Source organism: Dromiciops gliroides, chromosome 1 (assembly GCF_019393635.1).
Source record: "Dromiciops gliroides isolate mDroGli1 chromosome 1, mDroGli1.pri, whole genome shotgun sequence".
NCBI classification, from domain to species: Eukaryota; Metazoa; Chordata; class Mammalia; order Microbiotheria; family Microbiotheriidae; genus Dromiciops; species Dromiciops gliroides.
Genome location: NC_057861.1, coordinates 76,772,382 through 76,797,830, shown reverse-complemented (window position 1 = coordinate 76,797,830; position 25,449 = coordinate 76,772,382). Strand labels below are relative to the sequence as shown.

Genomic DNA, 25,449 nt, shown 5'->3' with positions numbered 1-25,449 from the left:
AGTATCTCAATTACACATACCCATTTTCTCTCACATGTGTACACATACACATACATACACACACAGCCCCCAGGGTGGAAAGATACCTGGTAAAGGGAATTTAAAAAAAAATTTTTGGAGGGGGGGAAGCAGGGCAATGAGGGTTAAGTGACTTGCCCAGGGTCACACAGCTAGTAAGTGTCAAGTGTCTGGGGCTGAATTTGAACTCAGGTCCTCCTAAATCCAGGGCTGGTGCTTTATCCACTGTGCCACCTAGCTGCCCCCCATTTCTTTCTTTCTTTCTTCTTCTTCTTTTTTTTTTTTTTTTTTTTTGGTTTAGGGAATTCTTGATGGGGAATCTCCTACCCCTGCAGATCAGTACTTGTTCTGAGAGAATGCTCTGAGGATATTGAGAGGTTAAAAAGACTTGCCTGCAGTTACAGCCAGTATGTCAAAATCAGGACTTGAACCCGAGTCTTCCTGACTTTGAGGCCAACTCTCTCTATTCACTGTGCTGCCCTACATATGAGATAGCACCCATAAAATTATGTCCCTAGGATTGGGAATTCCAGGCAAGGACCCACAGATGTGTCCTAGAACAGCAAAGCTGGACCCTGTAGGGGCAGGCCCTTACCCCCTAAGCTCTGGTGGAGGATGATCCTGACCCTTTCCCTTTCCTAGGGTTCCAGACTGAAGTCCTTTCCCCCTTCCCATTCCTTTGTCCGCCTCACCCTACCCCCCACTTCCGAGCGCCTGTCCCCCAAGCACCTAGCAGGCTTCTTCTCCCAGCCCACCTTTGCCCCCGCTGGCCTCACACGTGCTGCACTATTGAAGGAAGTGCCATGGTATCCAAGGCTGGGGAAGGATGCCTTTAACTAGGGAGGAGCAGTGAGCGCAGTGGTGGCTGGCGGGAGCTTCTGCCAGGAATGTGCGTCTCGGAATGCAGTTTTGACTCTGGCCAAGCTCAGCTCCCAGACTTGGGGAAGGGGGGGATTGGGGAGGGTGCAGAGTGGTGACGGCAGATCTTAGAAGGAGAGAAGAGAAGATAGGGTGGGGGTGGGGGAGACAGCCCCTAGAGGCTTAGCTCACTCCCGGAATCCTCAGAGAAGGGAATATGATTGGGGAGAGGGGGAGGGAAAGGAAGCCATAGCCAAGAACAGCTTCTGCTGCTACTGGAGAGTGGAAGCAGAAAGAGACAGGCTCCCTCCCCATGCCATGATTATCTCACAGAGACAATCTCTGCTTTTAAAGCAGTCTTTGTGACCCCTCTTGGTGCCCTGTTGGGGGAGCTCTTTTCTTCTTCCCAAGATTACTAGGAATTGGAATGGGCTGTGAATGTTGAAGGAAATTCAAGTCTTCGTCCCCCATTGGTCTTATTCCCTTCTCTCAGACCTCCGTCCTTTTGGCCCCGTGGGGTGTGTGCGCTCTTCAGGGGTGTTTATGGAGACCAGATGTGGGGGGGAGGGGCTTAGACTCAGACTGTCCAATTCCCTGGGAGAGCTTACACCTCCCTGTTGGGTGTGGGAGACACCTGTGTTCCCTACTACTCCCTCCTCCTCTTTCAGTGCCAGCCAGCCAGGGGTATAGTCAGAAGTTTGTGGGATTCCTACTTGGGGAGAACTCTCACTGGGCAAGAATGCCGCCCCCTTGGGAGCTCAAATATGTTGAAGTTGGGCGGGATAAACTTAGTATTTGTCTTCCTGTGCCTGTCTCCACACTGTGTGCTCCCCCCTTTCTGCCCCGTAATGAACAGCTCTTGGCTCTGTGCCCCCAGGCCTGGCAGCAGGTACTTGGCCCACATGCCAGGGCAGTGAGCAAGCGGGCAATGAGGTCACTGCTGTGGCTTCCCAGGGCCATGGCCAAGAAATCCAAGGCTTTTTTGGGGGAGTGGTGAAACAGAGGGAGGGTCTGAATAGAGGAGGGAGGAAGGGACGGGGAGGTGGGGTTTTCAGATCTGGAAACTATACAAGATAAAGTGTTGGCTGAAACAAAATGGGCAGATTCCCAACCCCTGAGGGACAGGAGAGACAGAGGTGAGCCCAGGAGATGGACTGCAGCCACAGGGACTGCAGAATGGTCTCCCCAAGACAGTTGGTCCAGTGGAGTGCCTTGTGTGGCTTCATTCTACCTGTGAGCTGATGTCTCTACTCTGTCCTGTAATCCCTACATAGGACATCCGGAACACTGTGGGGAATATCCCTCTGGAATGGTATGAGGATTTTCCGCACATTGGCTATGACCTCGATGGGAAACGGATCTATAAACCCCTGCGTAGCCGAGATGAACTTGATCGCTTCCTGGATAAGATGGATGACCCTGACTACTGGTCAGTTTGGGGAATGGGGTCAGTGACTATGGGTGGTAGAGGGGAAGGCCAGTAAGAGGGTGGGTGATTGGCCAGTAGGAGGCAACCCAGCTTTCTTTTGGGAATCATGGCAGGGCCGGGAGGTGGTGTCCTCAGAGCACAGAATCAGGCAGCAGGTGGTCTCAGCCCCTCCCCAACCCACCTTTCTCTACTCCTGCTCCTACAGGCGAACAGTCCAGGACAAGATGACAGGGCAGGATGTGAAGCTGACAGACGAGCAGATAGCCCTGGTACATCGACTCCAGAAGGGCCAGTTTGGAGATGCCAGTTATGATCCTTATGAGGTATTGGCGAGAGGTGGGGGGGGGGAAGAGCCTCAGTTTGGGGGAAGGGAGGAAGAACTGTTAACACTCACACTCTCCCCCTCCCCCCAAACTGCTCCCAGCCAGCTGTAGATTTCTTCAGTGGGCACGTGATGATCCACCCAGTGACCAACCGTCCCGCCGACAAACGCAGTTTCATTCCATCTCTCATTGAGAAGGAGAAGGTGAGATCACCTGGATACCACCTGCTGTCCCAGGCTCCTCCCCATAGCTGCCCCTTCAGCCTCTCTCATACCTCATCACCCTCCTCCCCCCCAGAGGCCTTCCCCTGCTCTGCTTTGCCCCTGCTCCCCACTGCCGTGGACTGCTCCCCACCCTCTCTGTTGTTCCAGGTCTCCCGGATGGTCCATGCCATTAAGATGGGCTGGATTCAGCCACGGCGGCCGAGGGACCTCACTCCCCAGTACTATGACCTTTGGGCCCAAGAGGACCCCAATGCCATCCTGGGGCGCCACAAGATGCATGTGCCTGCCCCGAAACTTGCCCTGCCTGGACATGCTGAATCCTACAACCCTCCACCTGAATATTTACTCAGTGAAGAAGAGGTGAGTCCGAGGCAGGGACCCTAGAGCAGGCCTGGAGGGTCCTGTAGAGCCAGGTCAGGCGGCCTTTGGCTTTTAGGGAGCAGGCAAGCGCTGCCTTTCTTTTTCCTCCAATCGTCTCCTCTCCTTTCCCCTTTTTCTAGAGGTAGATGCCCCAGGCTGGTAGCCTAACTTTTACCAATTTTGTGCCCGCAGCGACTGGCATGGGAGCAGCAAGAGCCTGGAGAGAGGAAGTTGAACTTCTTACCTCAGCAGTTTCGATGCCTAAGGGCAGTTCCTGCATATGGCCGCTTCATCCACGAACGCTTTGAACGTTGCCTTGACCTTTACCTGTGCCCTCGCCAGCGCAAGATGAGGGTGTGGTTGGCAGCACTTGAATGTGGCATGCTGAAGGGGGGTGGAGGGGATGTTAAGTAACATAGGAGCGAGGCCTTTCTCTCCAGCCTTCAAGACCTTGTATGACATTTAGACTGGTATTGGAGTTGGAAAAAACGTCAGGGCAAAAGCCTAGGAAATGTGAATATTGTTCAAGAGACTGAGTTTGGGGGATGGTGTCAGCAACACTGTACCTGCCCAAACTGAGGGCATTAGGGGTGTGTGTGTGTGTGTGCATACGTGCATACATCTCCCTCACACCTTCAAGTCCCACATTATGTGAGCCTGAGGCTAGAGTCAGCTAGACTCTGACAGGGCTCTGTGTACTGTATTCTAGGTGAATGTGGACCCTGAAGATCTGATCCCCAAACTGCCCAAACCCTGGGACCTGCAGCCGTTTCCCACCACCCAGTCCCTGGTAACAGGGGTCCGAGTAAAGGGTGGCGCAGGGGTGGAAGGTGGAATATAGGGAAGACGGGCTCTTGCTGTGGGGGTGGCTAGAGCTGTTTTCTAATCGCAACCTGAGCGGTCTCTACTCGGTTCTCTATCCTTAAGGACTTCACACTTCTTCCCCTACTGCTTACAGGTGTACAGGGGCCACAGTGACTTGGTGCGATGCCTCAGCGTTTCCCCCAGTGGCCATTGGCTAGCTTCAGGTGTGTCCAAGGGGGAAGAGAGAGAAGGTGCTGTAAGAGGCGTGCCCTTCTTGCTGGGTCGGGGAGCTGGGGCCCGAGTTTTGTCTTACATTAGGGTAAGACTCTTGGGAGAGGTGGTGGGGAATGGCCCCTCTGGTGACAGGATTTGACTTCTATAGGTTCGGATGATCATTCGGTACGACTGTGGGAAGTGAACACTGGTCGGTGCCTGAAAACAATTCCTGTATCTGGAGTGGTGAAGAGCATCGCCTGGAACCCCAACCCTGCTGTCTGTCTTGTGGCTGTGGCTGTGTGAGTGGCCAGTGCTTGGAGCCTGGGCTCCCCAGGGAGGAAGCCCTTTTTGCATCTTCCTGCCAGGTTTCCTCTAGGAGAGCCGGCTAATATCTTGCCCTGAGGAAAACAGTAGCGGCTCCCATTGGTAGAGCACTTTGTGCATGACACCCATGGAAGCTTTCGGTATTTCTATGGAGGAAGAACTAAGCCTTTGAGAGGTCGAGTTGACTTGTCCTTGTCTATTCAAAGCAGGATTTGTACCTAGATCACAGGTGACCTAGTTATCCCCTAGTATTGTCTCAGTCCAACTCACATTCAAAACTGTTTCCCCCACCCCCACCCCTTGCCTTTCTCAGCAATTCCTGGGGACCAGTGAGTGCTTCCCCTCTTAGTCTGGCATGTCACGAGCTCCCTGAGGCAGAGCTCAGCTCCCTGTAGAGGTGGTGATGACCATTTAGAGCTTTAAGATCTACCAGTTTCCAGGATTTTACATCTGGCAGGACATGATACAATTCCCACCAAAAGCATAGGAGGAAGGGCCTTTTTTTTCCTCTTCCCGAGATGCAGTGTGGTCTGGGGGAAGCAGCGTTGGTTTTCGGAGACTTGGGTTTGATTCCAGGCTCTGCTTGATCTGTAAGATGTGGACAGTAATGCTCACGTACTTCCTCATGGGAGGGTGCTGAGGAAAGCGCTTTGTCAGTACTATAGAAATGGGAGCAATTCATAGTCATAATGTCTCGGGCTCTGGGAGCTGTTGAGGAGAGACTGGTGAGGGCTGCAGGGGCTGCAGGCGCAGGTTCTGACGGGAATCTCTATGGGTCCCCAAAGTGCAGAGTCCGTGCTGCTGCTGAATCCAGGTCTGGGGGACCTGTCGACGACAAGAAGCACAGACCAGCTCCTGAGTGCATTCTCACCCCCCGAAGAGCCTGCTGGGCAGCCTGTGGAGTGGCAGGAGGCTTCAGCTGAAGAGCATGAACATGGCCTTAGGCTTCGGATCCATCATAACAAGGTAACAAAGTACTTGGATAGAGAAGATGGGGTGCAGTGTGGTGCAGAGGGCTGAAGCCAGTTGAGCTTGTGTGAGGGGCCCTATTAGCTTGTCTCCCTAGCATCTCACCCTCTTCCCCATGCTCTCTCCCCTTCCCTTTCTCTTCAGTCAGTGAAGCAGGTAGCCTGGCATGGACGTGGGGATTACCTGGCTTCAGTGGTGGCAGCTGCTGAGCATACACAGGTATTAATGCACCAGGTGAGCCGTCGGCGCAGCCAAAGCCCCTTCCGTCGAAGCCATGGTCAGGTGCAGTGTGTGGCCTTCCACCCCTCTCGGCCCTTCCTGTTTGTGGCTTCTCAGCGCAGCATCCGCCTCTACCACCTGCTTCGCCAGGAACTCACAAAGAAGTTAATGCCTAACTGCAAGTTTGTGTCTAGCATGGCTGTCCACCCCCAAGGTAAGAGGATAGGGATGGGGGATGGCTTGGCCTCATCCTCCTCCTTTATCCCCCACACCCTGGAAGAAAGAGGAAAGGCAGGTTGTTGACTCTGGATGACCTAGCCCCATGTCTCCCCTTCCTACCCACACAGGAGACAATGTAATCTGTGGCAGCTATGATAGCAAACTGAGCTGGTTTGACCTTGACCTTTCAACCAAGCCTTACAAGGAGCTAAGGTAAGGTGCTAGGTATGACCATTCATTCTTTCAGCACAGAGCTTGCCATCTGATCAAGGGAAAAGGCATCATCACAAATCATATAAAATGAGGGATCATGGGATCAGGAATTGATGTCTAGTCCAACCCTTGTGTTTATAGATGTGGAAAACAGAGACCCAGAGCAGTTAAAGTGATTTGGGCAAGGTAGACAGCTAGTAGGATGGAGAGCTACACTTCAGAGGATGCTGCAAGCAGTGGAGGGGCCCAGGAAAGATGCTTGGGAGCTTGCTGACAGCACAGCTTCCTGGAGGAGGAGATTCCTTAGTCAGATTTTGGAGGAAGAGAGAGAGGAGTCATCAACAGATAAAAATTTTGGAGAAATCTCCTAGACACGTGTGATCTGGGTCACGGGTCCAGACAGGCAGAGGGCCAGTGGGGGCTCACAATGGGGACTGATAAGGTAGAAAAACTTCTGAATGGAAGGGAACACATGACGGCAAAAGCATTATGAGACGGGACTGAAAAGATAGCTTGCCGCCAGACCATGGCTAACCTCCTCTGCCCAGCTTTGTTCAATCATTGGCCAGGAGAAGCCATTGAAGAGCTAGATGGTGGAATGACAACATCAGAGAAGTCTGTTAGCAAGATGATTTCGGAAATATTTTGAAGGGAGGAGGGACAGGTTAGGAAACTAATCTTCCAGGTGAGAGGTGAGGTGGGCCTGAATGAGAATTATGGGATTATAGAAAAGGTAGGGGGTGGGGCTGAGGCAGTTAATGTGGAGGTAGACAGCCCGGATGGGCAGTGGTGGCACTGTACAAGAGAAGGAATTGTTTTTGTTTTTAGTGAGGCAGTTGGGGTTAAGTGACTTGCCCAGGGTCACACAGCTAGTAAGTGTTGTGTCTGAGGCCGGATTTGAACTCAGGTCCTCCTGACTCCAGGGCTGATGCTCTATCCACTGTGCCATCTAGCTGCTCCCTGGGTTGAAAGGTTTTGAAAAATTATGGGGGAAGGCAGCTAGATGGCACAGTGGATAGAGCATCAGCCCTGGAGTCAGGAGGACCTGAGTTTAAATTTGGCCTCAGACACTTAACACTTAACTAGCTGTGTGACCCTGGGAAAGTCAACCCCAATTGCCTCACCAAAAAAAAAGGAAAGAAAGAAAGAAAAATTATGGGGGAAACTGTTTCAAGGCTTGGGTCCAATTAAGAGAGAGAAATTGAAGATGAGAGGGGGGACTAATAGTAGGTATCCCCCAAAAAAAAACCAGAAAGAAAAGGGTCATTGTAGATTCCACCCCCCCCCCCCCCAGGTGGAGAGAGAGTTTATTACGCTCGGGCCCAAGCAGGGGGAGTCAAATCTCCAGCAATGGGCCCCGAGTCTTATAGCCTACCTGATTGTAGATTTTTTTTTAAAGCACAGATTTTAAATGAAATAAAATTGAATTAGGGAAAAAATTTAAAAACTGAATAGATAAAAAACACAGATGAGAACAGGAGGTTCAGAAGGAGAAACTGAGAAATAGGACAGCTTTGAAACTGACATTGAATTCATTACATTTTTTAAAATGCTAGCTGTATGTAAGATTGTTGGTGTCAAGTAATAAAAAGATTGGAGAGAACAAAAGATAGATGAAGACCTTGGTTGGTGTCACTCAGGAGAACGGGGGTGGGGGAGTACAGTCAAGTGCTTAAGAGAATCGTCTGGGGGAATGAAGGCCATTTGAGGTTGCCTGCTTTGATTTGTAGTGAACCTGGTCAACACAAATTCATGATTTCCTCCAGCCACTTGGGAAATAGAAGTAGGAGGTGGGAAATTGTAAGCGTAGGAGATCATCAGGGTGAGATTAATGGAGGTTCAGGAGGACAAAGGAAGTAGGGGAAATGGAGGAAGTAAAGGTTCAGATGCACCAGAATGCCAAGGTGAGGCAGCTTTGGGGATACACACACAGACATCCATCCTTTAGTGATCTTCCTCTTCCTTGTAACTCACAGGCATCTTCACAAGAAGGCCCTCAGGGCTGTCGCTTTCCATCCAAGGTACCCACTCTTTGCCTCTGGATCTGATGATGGCAGTGTCATTGTCTGCCATGGCATGGTCTACAAGTAAGTGCTAGACCCTTTGCCAGACGAGGTGGGACAGTCATGGGACTTTCTCTTCCCCTCCTCCCACTACCCTACAGGGATAGCCTTCTCTTATCCCTTTAAGTGATTTGCCCTGTAACAGGCCCTGACATACCCTTTCTCTTCCTCTCCAGTGACCTCCTCCAGAACCCACTGCTGGTGCCAGTGAAAGTTCTCAAAGGCCACACAATGTACCGGGACCTTTCGGTGCTGGATGTGAGCTTCCACCCCACCCAACCCTGGCTTTTCTCCTCGGGGGCAGATGGCACCCTTCGACTCTTCACCTAGGGAGGACGAGGGGTGGAGTGCGGTGTTCAAGGGATATTTCTTGCTGTTGGCCTTGTCTCTCTCTGTCTCGGAGAGGAGGATTGGCAAGAAGAATAAAGCTTAATCAACCACACAACAAGTCAAAGAACTTAGAAGGCTGAGATCTTAGTGTCCTGCCCAAAGTCTCTTGTTGTACACAAAAAGAATCTCATTGTTGGAAGGGGCTTTCATCTTCCAATTTAGGAGTTCTTAAATCTTTTTTTGTCATGGACCTCTTTGGCAGTCTGGTGAAGTCTATAGGCCCCTTCTCAGAAAAAAAAAATAGTAAATAAATAAAATACATCAGATTACAAAGGAAATGAATTATTGAAATAAAGATCTAATTTTTTTCCCTTCCAAGTTTAGACTCAGAACCTATTCACTCACCCCTTAGGGGGTCTGTCAATTCCAAGTTAAGAACCATTGATCCAATTCAACCTTCTAGCCAATCTAGGAATCCTTTCTACAACATCAGTACTACAAGGGACTTCAGGAGGGCAATAATTCCAAGCATTTATAGCACTTTATATATGTATGTTATCTCATGATCCTCACAGCCATGTGAGGTAAGTACTATCATCCCAGTTTCAGAGATGAAGAAATAGGCAAAGATTGTGACTTGTCTAGGGTCAGTAGGAAATACCTAAGGCAGAATTTGAACTAAGGGTCTCCAATCTTCTCCCTCATTTTTTAACATCTCCAGCAAACAGCCATCCAGCTTCCTCTTGAAAATTATAGTGATGGGGGAAAAACCCAGTGCTTTCCATTCCATTTTTAAAAAGCACTGGTTACTAGGAAACTTTCCCTTATATCAGGTCTCTTGCTTTGTGGCTTTACCAGTTGCTGTGATTTCTGCCCCATAGACAAGGCACCGTTCCAGTTGCTGGGGGTACAGAGAAAAAGAAAACCAGTCCTTTCTCAAAAGATCTGACATTGTACTGGGGATAAAACATGCAAATGGATCAGTACAAGCATGATTCTTCCAAGAGGAAGAAAGCATTCTTAACTCAGGAAGGTTCCCATGGGAGGCCACAACGGCCTAAGGTCAGGCCCTCTAAGTGAAAGGGCAGTAGACTCCAGGCACAGGAGGAGTCCATATGCAAAGGTGCAGCAGCAAGAGAAGGAAGGCCAAGTTCAAGGAACTGCAGGCAGGACAGTCTGCCTGGAATGTAATTTGTGAAAGGAGCTGCTCTGCATACGTGATACTCCTGCATATGTGATACTCGACATCTCCTGTCTCTTTGTTCTTAGCACTCTGAATCACAATTCCTGGTTTCTTTCAAGACTACATGCCATTGTCTATCCACTTGAACGAAGCCTTTACTCATTTCTCTCCCCTGCCCCCAAGCTCCCTGCAGCTAGTGACCTCCCAAAAGTACCCTGCATCTTGCATCTATTCTGCACACGCACACACACACGTGCACACCTGTCATCTTCCCCAACAGAATGTAAGCTCTCTGAAGGCAAGGACTGTTATACTCCTGTATATTATACCCTGTCAGTCACAGCTGGTACTTAATAAATGCTTGCTAACTCCTAGGCTGGATCCAGACTGTGATGGGTAAGTTGCTTAAATTCTTCCAGTCTGCTAGGATTTCTTCAAAGTTTGAAATCCTAAAAGGATTGGAGACGTCCAGAATTCCCCAAAAGGGAAGAGGATTGATAGTTAAACTTCAGATTGACTAACTTCTAGTACTGAGAAAATTCTAGAAGATATCTAAAAAATAATTTAGTACATCTTGAATTACTGCTTGGGATTGGCATGGCATGCCTAACTTCCTTTTGCCCTCTGGACATTGACTAAAATTGGCAGGTCACAGGAATGTTTTAGGTACAGTCAGACTTTTCACAGACATCTATCATAATATCCTTGTTGCTCAGATGAGACAAATGGACCTGACGTGGTAGAGTTAGCTGGATTCAGAAATACCTGAATAACTGGACCCAAAGCAAAGACACTGAGGGATCACTGTCAACCTTCGGCCTGGGGTGGGGGTGGGGGAGAAGGGATGGCTCTAGTGGAATATTGCAGAGATCTTTCTTGGGCTCTGCACTGATCAAAATTTTTCACCATTAAGCTGAATGAAAGCACAGGTAAGAGGCGGATGCTGCAAAGCCAGGATAAGTACATGTTGGCCAAGGAGACTCAAAAATCAGAAAGACAAATGAACTACAACAGCTTGAAACTACTAAGAACAGGGATAAATGGGTTAAAAGAAACAAACTACAAGTAGAGAATGGGCATGGAGGTGGATGGACAATAGAAGAAAAGGTCAGGGGTTTTTAGTGGATGTCCGGTGCAAGACCAGTGTCCAATTATGTGTGCATGTGTTCTATATATATACACATGCATGTGGCAACAGAAGGGTGGTGGGGAGGGGAGCTAACCCTATCCTGGTGAGACCCTCCGTATCCAAAGTCTGACATAGAGTACTCAGTGTCTCATATTTGGGAAAGGACACTGACAAGCTGAAAGAACCACCAGAATGAGGAGACTGGGAACTGCCAGAAAGCTAGAGATGTTTAACCTGAAGAAGACTGGGCAGGGCAAAGGGATGAGACTTCTGTCTTCTCACGAAGTTATGAACAAGATGGCAAGAGGAAAAAGCACCTGGCTTTCCCCAGTAAATGCAAGTCTCAGGGCCTGGATAAGCCACAAGCAGGCCATTAAAAGAACTGGAAGGTCTGTTTGCAGTCACTCACTGATAGCTGACTAGGAGCAGTGGACAGGCACGGATTTGGAGTGGAGCGAGCTGGGGTCTTAATTCTGGCTTTGTCACTGCCTATGTGAACTTGGATAATAATGAAATTCTCATCCATTTGGGGTCTTATTCTGTCAACTATTTTCATTGTCTTTACCAGTCCAAAGTAAGTCAGCCTTCTTCCTTGCCATTATTGTTCAGACAATTTAGTTCTTAAAAAGCCCATTAGGTTCCCCCCTCCCCCCAAAAAAAGCCCATTAGTTGCCTTTCACCACAAGATCTTGTTTAGAACTTCGGTGCTCCCTGGTACTATTCTTTCAGGAATGACATTTTTTTTAATTCATCCCTAATTATTTGTTATTTCCATTGTCAATATTCTTTAATATAATTTTGCAATGAGTTCCTAATGCATCCATCTTGTCCATTGAGCTGGTCACTTGTTCTGTTAGGGAATGAATGACTTCTACCATGAGTATTGAAGAGATCCTGGGGAGGCAGCTGGGGTGGGGGATGGGAAGAAACACTACCAGCCAAGGAAGAGCAAACAGCTTTTATTGAAAAATAAGTACAGTATGCTCTGTCCTATGTACAGCTCCAGCGCCTGTGGGTTCTGCCTGGATTGACTCTCAGCTGGAGGTGAAGAGGATGGGATTGGTCCCGTCTGTAAAGCCCCTAACCCCGACCTGCTTTGGAGCTGTGGCTATAGGATATACTCGGGTGGTGACCCTCATGACCTGCAGGAGCATGAACCATGGCATGGGGGTGGGGGGAGGTAATACAAGGAATGTCAGGATCCAGCTGTTCCACAGCTGGGTGTCTGGGCAGTGAGGGTTGTTTCTGAGAATTCTGGTCCATTTTGTTCATAGAAAGCCTGGTCCAGTGGCTTGCACGCAGCTCAGGCAAACTTGACCAGGCGGCCCAGAGTCTCTGCAGCTTTGATCCTCACTGTGGGTGCTGGGTCCTTAAGCAGTAGCTGGAGAGCTAATAGGAAGAGATGGGTCATACAGGCTTGTGAAAGGCATGAATGCCTCCTCTGAAGGAGCAGAGGATTAGGTCAGAGAGGGGGCAATGAGCAGAGTTGGGAACCTGGACTTTAAAAAGGGCAGGTGACACTCTTTCTTCCCTTCAGAGTTCCTGAGGATTTTTCCAGTAGCTTGTTTACACTGTGAAGCTGAGGCTCCTAGGTCCCTGCAAATCCCCTTGATGGCTGCTCAGCTCACTGCCCGACGACCGACTGCCGGCCTCCCTCCCACATTCCCTCCCTTGCTCACTGGCCCGCCAAGCCCTGATTTATGTGCCGCTGGCTTCCTGCTCTGCCGTCCTCCGCCTCGAGCTGCTTCTTCCAGCTGCCGGCTCCCGGGGGTGCAGGACCCAGGCAGGAGGGGGAGCCGGGCCCTGCTTGGCTAATCCACTCAATACAGGAAGCGAAGACTGTCCAAGCCCAAACTGCTAACTCCAACGATTACTTTCTCAAGTGCTCACATGCTTACACACACACACACACACACACACACACTCACTCACTCACTCACTCACTCCCCCACCCGAAAGGGGACTAACTACTCTTTAACAGACAGGCCTCTTTTCTGCTAGAGCCCCAGGAGCCAACGGAAAGATAGTTTTTCCTTTTTTAGTGTTTTTTAAGCTCCTTTGGAACAGCTCAGAAGTTTCCGTGAATTACTAGAGACGATGAGGTCACCAGTGACAGGGAAAAAATCCTTGAAATCCAGGAAAATCACTTAACCCACCCCAGCCCCCTTTCTGGGACCCATGGTGTCAGTAACTCCCTCCCCACGGAGTACACACCAGCCACCTCCACACAGGCAAAGGGGCCCGGTCTACAATGCTCATCACCCAACAGTTCTCTAGGAGAAATGTAGTCCCCGATTGGAGAGGCTCACATCTGCCCAGGGAAATCAGAGCTGGAGGATTTTTCCAGTGCCACTACAAATAGCTCAGAGTTTTGTGTGTGTCTGTGTATGTACACACAGTCCCAGTCCCTTCCCTCTACCTTCCCCACAGCCTCCTAGTGTATGCACCTTCCTTTTTCTGTCTGTCCCTCACCCTCTTACCTGAGATAAGCTGGTTCAGATCCACCTGTTCACAAGCCATTTGATCTGCATGGAGCACTAAGAAACCTGATAGGAAAAGAAAGTTGAGGAGTAATCTCAGGCCTCCTTAGGTACAAGGAGGGAAACAAAGGGATATTCAAATAAGCCAAGGTGAATAAGAGGCAGACACAGATAGGATCCCAGGTCATGGTGACAATGAATTCTGTCCTAATCTTTTCAATTAAAAAATGGCACCTTTTGTTTTTATTTCTGAATATACCCCTCTCCTTTTTTCCTACATATATCCTTTATGAAAAAGAATGGAAAGAGAGTGTTACAAAACTAGCCAACTCCAGTGAACAATATTTAACAGCATAGTCCTTTTTGCCCCCTTGAAAGCCCTGGAGCCACATGTTACCAAAGGGTAAGAAGTAGGGAAAGAACCCCTGCTCACCAATGAACATGGGCGCAGCTGCCCTGATGTCCTCCCAGCAGCTCTTGAAGTAGAACAAGTTCGTACTGACAAGACGGCCCAGTATGTCAGGGAAGTTCTGCATCTGGGAACAGCACCAAGCTGGGCTCACCCCACCCGGCCCATTCCATCTTCTTCCCTTCCCAGACCCAGCTCCAGCCCAGATTCCTCTCCAATCCCAATCCATCCTGTCCCTACCCCCTTCTCCACCCTGTAGTCACACATAGAATTTCCCGACTTTCTACTGCCAGAGGCCTGGTTTACCCCCAGGCCTTCCCCATCAGCCCCAGACCTCGCCCACCGGCCCAGGCCTCACCAGGTATTTGCTGGTATCATTCATGAACTCCCCAAAGTGTAGCCCACGCCCATCATGCAGCTGCTTCTCAAACAAGGCTGCTAGCTCTTCACATTCCATATTAGGGCCACACATGCGAAGGGCAAACTTACAGGCCTGGAAGCAGAGCAAGCAAAGGGCTCAGAGGGTACCCCATGTTCTTCACCCTGTTAATCCCCTCCCATTTAGTCTATAGCTGCCATCCAATTCAAAAAGCACACTGGCTGGGCAGCAGGCACTTAGAAGCTTGGTAACACCCCGTAGACAGTTGGGACTAGTCCCTCCCTAGCAGAAAGATCACCCTCTGCCCCGCCCCTCCCCTCCCCCTTGTTACTCACACTGACAACAGGGGGCTTGGGGTCCTGCAGGTGCAGTAACAGGCTCACCAGCCCATTGACGATCTGCTCAAAGAAGACATCTTCACAGTTCCCATGACAGAATTTGTTCAGGTGTCCAAAGAGGTTGATGGATGAGCTCCGGAACTCATCCCGCTCCTTTAAAAAAAGGAGCATAGTAATCAAATCCTGAGCCCTGAAGGGCATTGCCTCCCACTCCAACTTAGTCAGGGGGTCCAAGGCTTCGCCTTCTCCTCTGAGCCCCAGGATATCATACTGTGCATAGTATTGTATCTTCTCAGAGCCCTCTAAGTCGGCTGTGCTTCTAATTGCCTCCCCGTTATTCCTAATCAAACCTAAGGACAAGGGAGGCCTTCTCTAAGAGAGCTCAGGTACACAGGTTCACATTGGGTGGGGCCCACCTGGGACAGTTCCCTATGACTCCCTCTTAGCCAGTCCCATCATTCACCAAGGTCCAATCTACAGCCTTCCTCCCTCCCACTCTCTCGTCTTCCCAGGTTACATTGTCAAAGAAGGGGCGGATGCGGATGGTAATGTGTAGCAGGATGGAGCGAACGTCCCATTCTTCCGCCAAATCCAGCAGGCGAGAGAGGCCCAACATGGCCTCCAGGGCCACCAGGTTGTGAGGGTCGTCCTTGTCATCCAATCCGTTGATCATGGCCGTGAGAAGCTGTGGGCCGTGCTTCCGTACCTGGAGGAGGCAGAGATGAGGAGAAAAGTCCTGTCCATGTGGCTCTGGACAAGTGTCTCACTTCCTAGACCCTGCCTCACCCCAGCCTAATCGGGCACACAGCTCAGGGCCCTGAGTCATCACTAGTTCGTCTTTCAGAGTATTTTCCCCAGATGCTCTCTTACTCATTGTATGTTCTGGGTACTTCGGTCTCATTATTTGTAAGAAGGGGATGAGGACCCCTCCCCTTCCTCCTTCCTAAGGCTCTTATGTGGACTGAAGTGAATAGCAAAGGGCATTAACTATAAACTGCTGAGTGCTCCTCTCTCTCCCCAGCTCTGATGTGTCCGGACCTTTTCTGAATTCTGTCTGTCATCCAACTTGTTAGCTGTCCCCTCCCAATGTCATCTCATCCGGAATTCTGGTAAGTTTGCCATCTCTGTTGACACCTGTCTCTGATAAGAGGCTGAGCTCAACAGAGCCCTGAAGAACAGTGAGGGTGCTTGAGAAATCTGCTTAATTGACCTGACCATCCCCTCTACTCCCTTAGCTTCATGCTCTCGTGCAGCCTCCCTGACAACAAATCAGGTTCTTCTTCCTTCTGCCCCTTAGAGGGAGTGTACCTAGCTGTAGAGTTATAGCAATCATTTACTTAGCAATTTAAGGTTTGCCAAGCACTTTACAAATATCTCACTTCATCTTTACAACAACCTTGGGAGGAAAGTGATGTTATGATCCTTATTTCACAGAGGAGGAAACTGAGGCAAACAGGTTAAGAGACTTGCCCAGAACCACATACCCAGGAAATATCTGAGGCAGGATTTGAACTCAGATCTTCCTGACTCCACACCCAGTTCTATCCAGCTGCTTCTCCCAAGGCTCAGTCTTCTCTCCTCTCTATATTCTCACTCACTCTCCTGGTTTTAGCTATCACGCCTATGCCATTTACTTTTAAGTCAACACTCCTACCCTGGCCCTTATCTCTACCTACACATTGCACTGTTACTTCAAACACAACTCAACCTTAGCAGAGCCCTTGAGAGATCCAAGAACATAAGGGGTAGACAGACACTCAATAAAGGAAGCCCCAGGGGGCCAGGTTTACCATTGCTTGCTATCTGGTCTTTGTCTACTTCCTGAGCACATGTCTGGGCTTCTATCACTTCCCCATGATCCAATACTCAGCTCTCTCTTCCCCTGGGTAGCTAATATGCATCATGATTCGGCAAAGACCTGATGTCCTCAAGAACATCTTCACAGCATGTGTAGCCTCTTACCTTATCTGGAGATCCTGTAGCGATGTTGGCCAGCCCACGGAGTACCAACCTGCGTACACTTGTGCACACATCCTTCTGTCTCCCCATTGTGTTGTCCAACAAGGACTCTAGGAGGATGAGGTCATTCACCACATTGCTGCTTAGCAGCTGAAAAAGAAATCAGAATTGAAGAACCATGAAACCTCATCTCTGAAAGGGACCTGAGAGGTCATCTTTGGCCAATTCCCGTCCCCATCTCAGAATACTTCCACTGACAGGGAACTCAAAACCTCCTGAGGCAACCCATTCCATTTCCTCTTAGACGGCTCTTACTCTCAAAACCCAACTTGGAAAATCCAAAAGGTTAAGAAGTGGTCAGGTGTGCATGAGCTTTATATGTATATGTATGTGTGTATATATATATATCTCTATATATCTGCACACATACATATATATATATATATAAATTATACACACATATATAAATTATATATATATACATATATTATGCAAAGGAGAGAAACTGCATCCAAATAGTTATGTGTGTGTGTATATATAATAGTTGCTTCCTTTTCATAACATACATAATTCTATGTCTATTGCTTTTAAAAACATTATTCTGAGAAGGAATTCACAGGTTTCACCATACTGCCAGAGATCTGTGGGGAATAAAAGGTTAAGAATCCCTGCTTTAAATAAAATACTTTGGGGGCAGTGGATAAAGCACTGGCCCCGGATTCAGGAGGACCTGAGTTCAAATCTGGCCTCAGACACTTGACACTTACTAGCTGTGTGACCCTGGGCAAGTCACTTAACCCTCATTGCCCCGCAAAAAGAAAAAAACCAAAAAACCACTTTGCTAAAATCTAAGTAAACTATATGTATAGTATTCACCTAACCTACTGGTTTAGTACCCGTTTCAAGTTCCTGACCCAGCCTGTTCTTGAAGAAGCCATGCTGCCTCTTGGGAATCACTACTTCCTCTTTTGCCTGTTCCCATAACATCTCTTCAGTAATTCCTTCTGTAATTTCCTCAGGACCCAAGTCAAGCTCACTGGCTCACAGCTCGCAGGCAGCTGCCCCTTTTTGGGGTGTGGTCCTGTAGGTCTTTCTATTCTCCATGATTCCAACTCTCATTGACAGCAGTCAGCTAGCTCCTACAGCACTCAAAGATGCAGTCTATCTGTATCAAGTGACTGGAATCCATCAAGGGAAATGAGGGGCTCTTACTACTCATCTTGTGTGTTGGTTTCTTGTGAGCCCTTTTTGTTCTGTCACTTCTTGTGCCATAGTCAGTATCCTTGGCAGAGAAGGCAGAAACAAAATACAAATGAAACAATTCTGCCTTCTCTGTCATCTCCATGCCCCTTAGCACCAGCAGCAATCCGAGTTGCTCTGGCACTGTGGAGTTTCAGACATCATCTAGCTGGTTCCTGTGCCCAGAATCTAGCACATTCAGTGCTGCTGCTTTGAGCTCTAACGCTGATGCCCAACTTGGAGTGTAGAGAAACCAGCACAGGAAAAGAGGCAAGTGAGAGCTGTATTCTCCAGGGACCCAGCTGTAGGAGGAAGCAGTTTGAGGAAGCAGGTGATGGTACTTTAAGTGTCATACTGCATTATCATCAAGTTGTGTGATTAATTCTGGTTGGCTGGGGGAAGACTGGGATGAAAAGAGGAACTTAGTTAAAGCCATGGTTTTGAGTAGATGATGCTCCAAGGCATTGGAGTGCAGCAGTGAGTAGGATATATGAATGTACCCTTGATCTTGCCATCACCCACAAGTCTTCCATGGCCATGTCTATGAACTCTGAAATTCCTTCCTCTGATCATAACCTGTTGCCATCCCACCTCTCCCTCTGCCTTGCTACTCCAAACCCCATTCTTCCTCCTTCCAATCCCTCCACCTCTTAGTTCTCTCTTCCTTTCCTATCTTGACCCCCTGGTGTCCTAGTTCAAACTACAACATCTTCTCTCAAATCTCTTACCCTTTTATCCTATTAAAGATCTTGTACTACCAAAGCCCAGCCCTGAATTGCTCCTACCATCCCCTGCCTTCACTCATACACACACACACACACACACACACACACACACACACACACACACACACACACACACACTGCTGAACAAAGCTAGAGAAAATCATGACATTGCTTACTGGGTCCACTACAACTTTGTTACAGAACCTCAACTAGGCCCCCACTATGGCAAGGTATCCTTTTTGTTGTTGAGTCGTTTCATTCATGTCTGATTGTCCATAACCCAATTTGGGGTTTTCTTGGCAGAGTAACTGGAGCGGTTTGCCATTTTCTTCTCCAGCTCATTTTACAGATGAGGAAACTGGGACAAACAGGGTTAAATGGCTTGCCCAAGGTCACAAAGCTAGTAAGTGTCTAAGGTCAGATTTGAACTCAGGTCCTCTTGACTCTAGGTCTGTATGACCTAGCTGCCCAATTCTTCTACACCTCCCAAATCTATTTCCTGTCTCCCTTTCCTCAGCAGTTTTTCTAAACTTTTCCTACCTCCTCAAGACTCCCACAGCTCTCCTGCACTGCCCCTTTAGAGCTGAGAAGTTTGGCTCATATTTCACTAAAGACACTCAGGTCATCCTCAGAGAGGTTCCTCTGCCCCTGCTCCTCATCCCACATCAGTGAGATGCCCTTTGCACTCTCCTCCTTCACCTGTCTCACATGATGAGGTGGCCCTTTTCCTTGCCAAGGTAAACCCCTCTACATGCACAAGTGATCCCATTCCAACCCATCTTCTCCAAAAGATGGTATCCTCTATCATACCCACTCTCATGAATAATGAATTTCTCCTGATCTATCAGTTGCTTCTCCACTGCCTACAAACATGCTCATGTCTCTCCCATCTTTAAAAAATGTTTAATTGATCTATCCAAACTCACTAGTTACCATCCTTTAACTTGCCTCCCTTTTGTGGTTAGTCTTATAACAGATGCCTCTTTTTTGCCTCTAACTTTCTTTGCAGCCTGGCTCTTGACCTTATCGGGCCCCATTGGCCAGAGGAAGAGAGCCTTGCCTCGTCTCCAGCACCTCTGCTTTCTCTCTCCCGTCACTCTATTCCTTGTAGCCTGGCTTCAGACTTCACCATTCCACAGAAGCTGCAATCTCCAAAGTTAATAATGACCTCTCCCTCAATTGCCAAATTTGATGCTCTCCTCAGTGCTCATACTTTTTGACCTCTTTGCAACCTAGGACACTGCTGAATGCTCTCTTTTCCTTAATCTTCTATTCAGGTTTCTGTGACACTTCTTCCCCCTGATTCTCCCCCTGCCTGTCAACCTTCTATCTAATCCTTTGTTAGATCTGTAAGCAGGCCATCTCCACTAACAGTGGGGGTCCTCCAAGGCCCTGTCCTAGGCCCTCTTCTCTCATTGGGTGATCTCATCAGCACCTATGTTTTCAATGACCATCTCTGTGCAGAGGGTTCCCAGATCGACTTGTTCAGCCTTAAACTTTCTCCCAATCGCCAGTCTTACACCTATCCTTTAGATACCACAAACTGGATAACTTGTAGACATCTTGAAACTCAACACGCCCAAAACAGAACTCCTTATCTTTCCCCTTTCCATATTTCTTATTAGTGCTGAGAGCACTTCCAGCCTCCCAGCAAGCCTGGCTCAGAACCGAGGTATCATTCACAACTCCTCACTCCCTTACCCTTATATCTGGTCTGTCACCAAGTCCTGCCAATTTTACCTTTGTAACATCTCTTGAATATGCCCCTTTCTCTTCTCTGACACTGCCACCTCCCCGGAACAGGCCCTCTTCCCTCAAATCTTTCCCCATTCTAATGCATGGGACTTAGTTGTCATACTGATCTTCCTAAAACACAGGTTTAACCCTCTCCCCCGACTCTGCAATAAGCTCCCTCTGACACCTCCAGGATCACATAGAAAACCCTCCCTAAACGGGCCTCCTCTGACCTTTCTGGCTTCTTACACCTAATTCTCTCTCTTCTACTTTACCTCCCTCCAGGGACACTGACCTCGTTGTGGCACCTCTCAACCCTGAGTGTTTTCTCTGGCTGACTGACTAATGCAATGAAATATTATTATGTCATAAAAATAATGAATAAGAACTCAGGGAAACATGGGGAGATGTATATGAACTTATACAAACTGAAGAAAACAGAACTGAGAATAAAATATAAAGACTATAATGATGTAAATTGTAACTATATTAAAAGGGAGTTAAACAGATTAATTACAATGACTAATTCTGGTCCCAGAGAACCAGTGATAAAAACAGAAAGCATGAACACAACCTTACTCCCCCTTCTCCCTGCCACAACCATGCACTTAGCACAGTGCCTAACACATAGTAGATACTTAATAACTACTGATTTTTAAACGTTTCCCCTTCCCCATCGGCTAACTTCTGTTTTGTTTTTTTTAATCTGTTTTTTGGTGTTTTTTTTTTTTGGTGAGGCAATTGGGGTTAAGTGACTTGCCCAGGGTCACACAGCTAGTAAATGTCAAGTGTCTGAGGCTGGATTTGAACTCAGGTGCTCCTGAATCCAGGGCCGGTGCTTTATCCACTGCGCCACCTAGCTGCCCCGGCTAACTTCTGTTTTAAAAAGTCAGACCATGAAATCATATCTATCATCTGATGTCTCTGAAATGCACTCTCCTGAAGCTTAGAGCACAGACTAGACAGTGATGGTCCTAAGGATTCCTGAAGGAGGCAGGGTAGAGGTAGAAAGTGTAGAGGGACTGGGGCACTGAACAAGGAGTGGCGGGGCTGATGCTCAGATCAAGTCCCATGTACTTTCTGCACCTCCATTTCCTCACCTGTAAAATGAAGGGGTTGGACCAGGTTACCTGTAAGCTCTCTTCCAGCTTTGTGCTTTAAAGGCTCCAAAGTACTTTACCTAAGCTGTCTTTTTTGATTCTGCCAACAGCTCTGGATGGCAGGTCATAGCCATAGAGGAAGCTCCTACAGAGCAGTCAGCACTGACTAATGGAGCCAGGAGTTACTGTGCTCTTCAATTCCCAAGGTTGTCTCCTAGGCTGAGAATGTCCATCAGATTCACGATTTGGTTATTGCTTAGCATAGGAAACACAAAGCAGAAAAGGAGCCAGAAACTCAGGCTTAAGCTGCCATGTGCAAACAATAGCCATTTCTTTTTTAAAATTGTTTTCTATTTTTAAGTAATAAGTGTTTTAAAAGGGGAAGCTAGGTGGCGCAGTGGATAAAACACTGGCCCTAGATTCAGGAGGACCTGAGTTCAAATCTGACCCCAGACACTTGGCACTTACTAGCTGTGTGACCTTGGGCAAGTCACTTACATGTCAAGATAATGGAATGTGGTAGATGAGATTTAGTAGATACTCAGGGGCCTACCTGGAGATTGATTTAAACTGATAGAATTGGATAAGGTGACTGACTGTTGATTGGCTTACTAGATTGTAAGCACATCTCGCTGGTACTTAAGAAGGTATTGTTCTCAGAAGCTTAAAAACTTTTAACTTTACATCGAGACCACCTTCAGGTCCAGTGAACCAATGAATTTGAATGATGCTAGCCAATCAGCTTAAAGAACCTCCCATTTCTAGGAAGGGAACATGAAGGAGGAAGCGGACGTTGGTAAGAGGGTGCTTCCTCTTTTGGTGCGAGAGATCAGCGTGGTGGCAGAGGACTTCAGAAGTGGGAGGTTTAGGAAGGCTAGGATTGCCAGGTTTTAGGAAATCTGTTCTCAATCTTTCTCTTTCTTTTACTATCTTTCAATAAACCCTTAAAAAACCTAAGCTCGTTTATCAGTGATTTTAGTCAGTTCCACCCCAAAACTTGGGGGACAGATTAGAACCCACATTTAGAATTTTAAATTACACACTTAGCTCCAACTGCCCCCCAACCCAAAACAACAACAAAAAAGTAATTTAAAAAATTAATCTCTCCCTTTCCCTACCACCTCCTTCTTTAAGCAAACAAATGAATCTTTCCTTAATATAGTAAGTAGAATTTCTCTAAATCCAAGAGCAAATATTATGTAAAGTTGAAAAAATAATGTCAGGTTTAGGCAAGGATGTCCATTATTACTACTACCACTTAACAGTATTAGAAGTGCTAGCTATAGCAATAATACAAGAAAACAAAATGGAAAGAATAAACATAGGCAGAAAGAAAACAAAATTTTTTTTTAATATGATGTAAGGGTATACTTAGAGAACCTTAGAAAGTCAACTAAAAATCAAGTGAAATAATGAATAACTTCTTCAAAATTGTAGGATATAATATAAACAAACAAATCATCAGCATTCCTGCATATAACCAATGAAAACTAAGAAGCCGGGCTGGAAGCATTCCCATTCAGTATGCCTACAGAAGTTTATGAAATACTTGGGACTATATCTATCAATATTCACCCAGAAACTATATGAATCTAATTATAAAATAATCTTTGCAGAAATAAAGACAGATCTAAATAACTGGAAAAACATTAACTGCTCATGGGTAGGTGGAACCAATGTAATTATAACAGCAAATTACCTAAATTAATTTAATTATTCATTGCCTTGCCAATCAAACTCACAAGATTTTTTTTTTTTTTTCCGGTAAGGCAATTGGGGTTAAGTGACTTGCCCAGGGTCACACAGCTAGTAAGTGTTAAGTGTCTGAGGCCGGATTTGAACTCAGGTACTCCTGACTCCAGGGCCGGTGCTTTATCCACTGCGCCACCTAGCTGCCCCAAGATTTTTTTTAAAGAAAATAATAACAAAATTCATCTGGAGGAATAAAAGGTTAAGAATCTCAAGCATAATTATGAAAAAGTAAGAAGAAAGGGAGTCTATCAGTACTAGATCTCAAACTGTACTAACAAAGCCCATATCATTAAAACAATCTGGTACTGGTTTAAGAAGAAAGAGGTCAATCACTGGAGCAGACGAGGTCTACAATATACAGAAGTGAATAAACACAGCAGTAACATTGTGTGTGATAAACCTAAAAGATCCCACTTACTGCAGTAGTCTCACATTTGACAAGAATTGCTGAGAAAACTGGGCAGCAATCTAGCAGACATTAGATTTAGACCAACACCTCATACCATATACTGAGATAAGCTCCAAGTAGATGTATGACCTAGATATAAAAAAATTCATCATAAAAACCTGGAGGAGCAAAGTAGACATTGCCCTTCAGATCCAGGAATAAGCAAATAGTTCATGACTAAACAAATGATAGGCTCACACAAGATAAAATGAACAATTTTGATTACATAAAATGAAAAAGTTTTTGCACAAACAAATCTAATATAGTAAAAATTAGAAGAGAAATAGGTAACTCTCTCATTTCCAGATCTACAAAGAACTGATTAAAAATTTTAGAATTAGATAAATAAATGGTCAAAGGATATGAACAGGCAGTTTTCAAAGGAAGAAATGCAAGTTACCAATATGCTCTAACATTAATAATTCAAGAAATGAAAACTAAAGCAGCTTTGAGGTCCTACCTCACATCTCTCAGACCAACAAAGATGTCAAAAGAGGAAAATGACATATGCTGGTGAAGCTGTAGGAAAATAGGTACATGAGTGTACTTGTTGACAGTCGAGTTGTGAAATAGTCTAACCATTCTGGAAAGCAATTTGGAACTATGTTCAGAAATTTACTAAACTGTGCATTCCCTTTGATCCATGCCTATACCCTGAAGAAATCAAAGAAAAAGGAAAAAGATGTCAAAAATTGGAAACTAAGGGGAATGGCTAAACAAATTATGGTATATTATTATGCCAAAAGAAATTATGAAATGGTCTATAAACTGATGTAGAGCAAAGTAAGTAGAAGAGAACAATTTATATAATGATAATATTATCATAGAGAAAAAACAACTTTGAAAGACTTTTATAAAGACATAAACACAATGATAAATCATGAGTCCAAAAGAATGAATATGAAACACACCACTTACATCCTAACAGAGATGATGAACTTAAAATGCAGAAAGAGGCATATGTTTTCAGACATGGCTAATGTGGAAATATAGATATGTATTGAGGGATTAAAAAAAAAACACCATTTGCTTAAGTAGAAGAAACATAGTAAGTGAGATTCATTAAAAAATACAGGTTACCAGAAGAACACTGTACACTGTATCATCAACATTATGTGTTGATCAACTGTGATAGACTAGATTCTTCTCACCAATACAGTACAAGAAAGTTCCAAAGGACTCATGATGGAAAAGGCTCTCCAAATCCAGAACAAAAAAAAGAGCTGTGGAATATGGATGATGATTGAACCATTCTATATCTTTTGTTTTTGGTGCTTTTGGTGTTTTTGGTTTTTCTTTTTTGAGGTTGTTCCTTTTTGCTCTGATTCTTCTCTTATAACATGACTAATGCAGAAGTATGTTTAATGTTATTGTACATATATAACCTATATCAGATTACCTGCTGTCTAGGGGAGGGGTGGAGGGAGGGAGAAAAATTTGAAATTAGAAATCTTATAAAAACAAATGTTGAAAACTATCTCTACATGTAACTTGAAAATAATAAAATACTTTTATTAAAAAAAAATACAGGTTACTTGAAAAAATTAATTTAAAAAGAGAATGGATATTTCTTCCAGGAAACATGCAAAGAATTATAACTCTTAAAGCATGTACTTTAATGGCAGAGATATTGCAGCAGCTGCTGATGTGGAGAAGCTTTCAAGCATCATTCAAAGCTACCATGAAATAGAATTAATCCCATCAAAGTGCAAAGGAAAAGTGCAGTTGAAAATGGAGGGGAAATGGTCAAAGGATATGAACAGGCAGTTTTCTGATGAAGAAACCAAAGCTATCTATTCCCATATGAAAAAATGCTCTAAATCTCTAATGATTAGAGAGATGCAAATTAAAACAACTCTGAGGTACCACCTGAAACCTATCAGATTGGCTAAAATGACAAAAAAAAAAAGATAATAAATGTTGGAGAGGCTGTGGGAAAATTGGAACACTAATGCATTGTTGGTGGAGCTGTGAGCTGATCCAACCATTCTGGAGAGCAATTTGG

The 25,449-nt window shown here is 46.3% G+C and overlaps 2 protein-coding genes across 3 annotated transcripts in view; one reads left to right on the top strand and one right to left on the bottom strand.

The window, feature by feature from the left end:
• BOP1 (BOP1 ribosomal biogenesis factor) overlaps positions 1–8,859 on the top strand; it is a 66,209-nt gene extending 57,350 nt beyond the window's left edge. For both annotated transcript variants that reach the window (XM_043977159.1, XM_043977160.1), the window contains exons 4-16: positions 2,151–2,305; positions 2,511–2,628; positions 2,730–2,831; positions 3,000–3,212; positions 3,405–3,566; positions 3,922–4,002; positions 4,171–4,240; positions 4,399–4,531; positions 5,342–5,522; positions 5,670–5,958; positions 6,092–6,176; positions 8,153–8,263; positions 8,416–8,859. In XM_043977159.1, coding sequence (XP_043833094.1) covers positions 2,151–2,305; positions 2,511–2,628; positions 2,730–2,831; positions 3,000–3,212; positions 3,405–3,566; positions 3,922–4,002; positions 4,171–4,240; positions 4,399–4,531; positions 5,342–5,522; positions 5,670–5,958; positions 6,092–6,176; positions 8,153–8,263; positions 8,416–8,569 — 1,854 coding nt within the window. In that variant the 3' untranslated portion in view covers positions 8,570–8,859. The remainder of the gene's footprint in view (positions 1–2,150; positions 2,306–2,510; positions 2,629–2,729; positions 2,832–2,999; positions 3,213–3,404; positions 3,567–3,921; positions 4,003–4,170; positions 4,241–4,398; positions 4,532–5,341; positions 5,523–5,669; positions 5,959–6,091; positions 6,177–8,152; positions 8,264–8,415) is intronic.
• A 2,965-nt stretch (positions 8,860–11,824) lies between these two features.
• MROH1 (maestro heat like repeat family member 1) overlaps positions 11,825–25,449 on the bottom strand; it is a 177,452-nt gene continuing 163,827 nt past the window's right edge. Inside the window, 7 exon segments of the mRNA XM_043977158.1 lie at positions 11,825–12,270; positions 13,362–13,427; positions 13,795–13,897; positions 14,129–14,263; positions 14,485–14,640; positions 15,005–15,193; positions 16,450–16,596. Of these exon segments, the coding sequence (XP_043833093.1) occupies positions 12,185–12,270; positions 13,362–13,427; positions 13,795–13,897; positions 14,129–14,263; positions 14,485–14,640; positions 15,005–15,193; positions 16,450–16,596 (882 nt within the window). The 3' untranslated portion in view covers positions 11,825–12,184.